We start from the raw sequence: 3,927 nt of genomic DNA on the forward strand, positions 1-3,927 counted from the left end.
GACCAGCCCCCTGAGACCAGCCCCCTGAGACAGCTGATGAAACTGAGGTGTTGCACATCAAAGAATTTCTGCACAAACTGTCAGAATCCGTCTCAGGGAAGCTCATCTGCGTGCTGGTCGTCCTCGTCAGTGTTTTGAACATTCCATTTACTCAATTCCAGCCATTATTATGAGTCATCCTCCCCCCAGCAGCCTCCACTGCTGTATATGCAGAAATATACAGAAATCCTTGAAAACACACATTTGTGACGACAGGTTGAATTTCCACTGCTTCAATAAACCATTTTTTTTTTTTAATGAACCTATTGGTTGTCGAGATCTCAGTTCGGCCTCTGATTGGTTAGGACAGTACAGTAATATCTCACAGGTTGGTTTCTATTGGCTAGGCAGGTATTAGAGCTCTGCATTGATTGGCTCGACTAGAATTTTAGAGTCCGGCAAAAGTAGCAGGAGAACTGAACTGCAACTAAAGGAAGTAGCCTAGTTTGAATATTGTAATAATATAACTGTACTTCATAGTATTGGAGTATAGAAGATACAAACCGTAAAAGGTAAGTGGGCGATTTTTCTGTTATTTATGCTGCAATTTCGTATTTTACTACCGTTTGTTATTTGGGCTACAGCCTAGTTGATCATCTGCCTGTCTCTGTCTACCTCTTCTTCATAATCCGCGCTAGAACAGCAAATTGGCGTCCGAAACAACCCTCTATTCCTCCGTCGATACGATGTCATATTTTGCATCATACACAGCAGTGCTTTGACAGGAAAACATTTAGGCTGCTTTACTTCGTATGCGAAATGAAAACACTACGCTCGATATGGCTACAATGTAACAGCTACCACCTCTGTCGCAGACGGGGAGAGTGATCTCGCAGACATTTGCTGTCTCAAAAGCAAATAGATGATCAATCCAGGTTGTCCGTTTGGATAGCCCAATAAAACGATTTCAAATGCAATATTCGGCAATATTTTTTTGTATTCGTTTGGTCGCGAAAGGCCGCCGCCTCGGGAACAATTCCTACAGTATGATCTCAGGACAGGCGACATCACGGAAGCCATACGGTAGCTCTCGAGTTGGAAGGACCATCCGGTGTAGTCTCTCGGATGACCACTGCGCCACCGGCCCGCCGCTAGCCTACTTTTATTGTTGTTGACATACTGGTAAAATGACTGTAAGTAGGCTATATTTCTATAATGCTATATTTCTGTACAAAAAAAAAAGCCTAGAAGATGGAGGATAATGCGGGTAAGAATACTCATGGTTATGAGGATTTTGTTGATGTTAGGGTGTAATTAATATTTGTGTATAAATGCATACATTAGGCCTATATTGTAAATAGGTTACTATGTTAGGCCTATATAGGTTATAAGTATGTTATAATAGTTAAAACTAGAATCGTTAGTTGCCACATACATTTTTGGACTTATATATGAATTAATATAATCAATGAATGAAATACCAATTGATTATTGAAGAGTATAACTGGAAAATCCCTCATGAGCTTTGTTCAGCTGTCATACCCCATAATCAGAACCCCAAATATATAGTTTTTCTCCCCATTGTTTTTAAACAATGTAAATGTAAACAAACACTTGATAGCCTTATAACCTGGCTAAAAGTGTCATTTTTATATCATGTGTAACCGGTTTGCAATGGCTAGCTAGTTAACTGTGCGTGCTAACCTAGTTTCCCTCTTTCTTTCCCTCCATCTCCCCTCTCCTTCTCTCAGTGATGCTGGCCCAGCCCTCCCTCAGAGAACCACAGGAGGAGGTGGAGGTGGAGGGAGAGAGTGAACTACCAGAGGCCAATGGAGAGATGGAGGAAGAGAGGGAGAGAAGAGAGGGGGAGGAGGAAACCATGGAGGAGAGTACGGAGGAGAGGGAGAGCGACTCGGACGATAGTGAGGAGGAGGAAGAGGAGGAAGAGGAGAGTTCAGGTAAGATAACTGTTGAATGATGAGAGGACAGTTTTCTCTTTTTGTTTTTTTCCTTTTTGACACTTTACTGACATTATGAAGAGCAACTAGAAGTCTCTTCTCCCCGCCCTTTCCCTGCTCTCTCTCTGTCTCTCCCTGCTCTCTCTCGCTGTCTCTCTCTCTCTCTCTGTCTCTCTCTCTCTCCCTGCTCTCTCTCTCTCTCTCTCTCTCTCTCTGTCTCTCTCTGTCTCTCCCTGCTCTCTCTCTCTTGTCTCTCTCTGTCTCTCCCTGCTCTCTCTCTCTTGTCTCTCCCTGCTCTCTCTCTGTCTCTCTCTCTCTCCCTGCTCGCTCTCTGTCTCTCTCTGCTCTCTCTCTGTCTCTCCCTGCTCTCTCTCTCTCTGTCTCTCCCTGCTCTCTCTCTGTCTCTCTCTGTCTCTCTCTGTCTCTCCCTGCTCTCTCTCTGTCTCTCCCTGCTCTCTCTCTCTCTCTCTCTCTGTCTCTCCCTGCTCTCTCTCTGTCTCTCTCTGCTCTCTCTCTGTCTCTCCCTGCTCTCTCTCTCTCTCTCTCTCTCTCCCTGCTCTCTCTCTGTCTCTCTCTGTCTCTCTCTGTCTCTCCCTGCTCTCTCTCTGTCTCTCCCTGCTCTCTCTCTCTGTCTCTCTCTGTCTCTCTCTCTGTCTCTTTCTGTCTCTCCCTTCTCTTTCTCTCTGTCTCTCTCTCTCTCCCTTCTCTGTCTCTCCCTGCTCTCTCTCTCTCTCTCTCTCTCTCTCTCTGTCTCTCCCTTCTCTCTCTGTCTCTCCCTTTTCCCTCTCTCTCTCTCTCTCTCTCTCTCTCGCTCTCTTCCTTCTCTCTCTTTATCTCTTTCTCTCTCTCCCACTCTCTCGCTCCCACACTCTTTCTTCCTCTCTCTTCTCTCATTCTCCCTTCCCCCTCCCTCTGTCTCTCTTTCTCTAGAGATGGATGATGAGGACTGTGAGAGGAGGAGAGGAGAGTGCCTAGATGAGATGTCAGACCTAGAGAAACAGTTCCTGGAACTGAAAGACAAGTAAGTCTCATTAATAGGTTGATTGATTGACAGATTAATAGGTTGATTGATTGACAGATTAATAGGTTGATTGATCGACACAGATTGATAGGTTGATTGATTGACACAGATTAATTGGTTGATTGATTGACAGATTAATATGTTGATTGATTGACAGGTTAATAGGTTGATTGATTGACAGATTAATATGTTGATTGATTGACAGGTTAATATGTTGATTGATCGACACAGATTGATAGGTTGATTGATTGACACAGATTAATAGGTTGATTGATCGACACAGATTGATAGGTTGATTGATTGACAGATTAATAGGTTGATTGATTGACATATTAATAGGTTGATTGAATGACACAGATTGATAGGTTGATTGATTGACAGATTAATAGGTTGATTGATTGACATATTAATAGGTTGATTGATTGACACAGATTAATAGGTTGATTGATTGACAGATTAATATGTTGATTGATTGACAGATTAATAGGTTGATTGATTGACATATTAATAGGTTGATTGATTGACAGATTAATAGGTTGATTGATTGACATATTGATAGGTTGATTGATTGACACAGATTAATAGGTTGATTGATTGACATATTAATAGGTTGATTGATTGACATATTGATAGGTTGATTGATTGACACAGATTAATAGGTTGATTGATTGACATATTAATAGGTTGATTGATTGGTTGATCCAAGGCTTAGGAAAAGGCTTAACTTTTCTTGAGGGATAATCAACAGGTGGCTATGCGTTTTAAGGAAAATAACGAACGACACGGAAGCTGTGTTCCACATGGAAGCTGGTTACAAACGTAATTAGAAGAGTCAAAATATATGTTTTGTCATACACGTGGTATACGGTCTGATATACCACAGCTGTCAGCCAATCAGCATTCAGGGCTTGAACCACCCAGTTTATAAAAAGTACCACTGCTTTCAGCCAACCAGCCCTCCGGGACAAA

General features: G+C 42.4%; 1 protein-coding gene across 2 annotated transcripts in view; it reads left to right on the top strand.

Moving 5' to 3' along the window:
- The first annotated feature begins 438 nt into the window (after positions 1–438).
- Positions 439–3,927, top strand: part of brms1 (BRMS1 transcriptional repressor and anoikis regulator) — a 26,119-nt gene continuing 22,630 nt past the window's right edge. For both annotated transcript variants that reach the window (XR_010455589.1, XM_064965088.1), the window contains exons 1-3: positions 439–551; positions 1,731–1,937; positions 2,868–2,958. Coding sequence is in view for 1 of the 2 variants with exons in the window: in XM_064965088.1 (XP_064821160.1) it covers positions 1,733–1,937; positions 2,868–2,958 (296 nt within the window). In the remaining variant the exon portion in view is untranslated. The remainder of the gene's footprint in view (positions 552–1,730; positions 1,938–2,867; positions 2,959–3,927) is intronic.

Source organism: Oncorhynchus masou, unplaced genomic scaffold (genome assembly GCF_036934945.1).
Source record: "Oncorhynchus masou masou isolate Uvic2021 unplaced genomic scaffold, UVic_Omas_1.1 unplaced_scaffold_227___fragment_2___debris, whole genome shotgun sequence".
Classification (NCBI taxonomy): domain Eukaryota; kingdom Metazoa; phylum Chordata; class Actinopteri; order Salmoniformes; family Salmonidae; genus Oncorhynchus; species Oncorhynchus masou.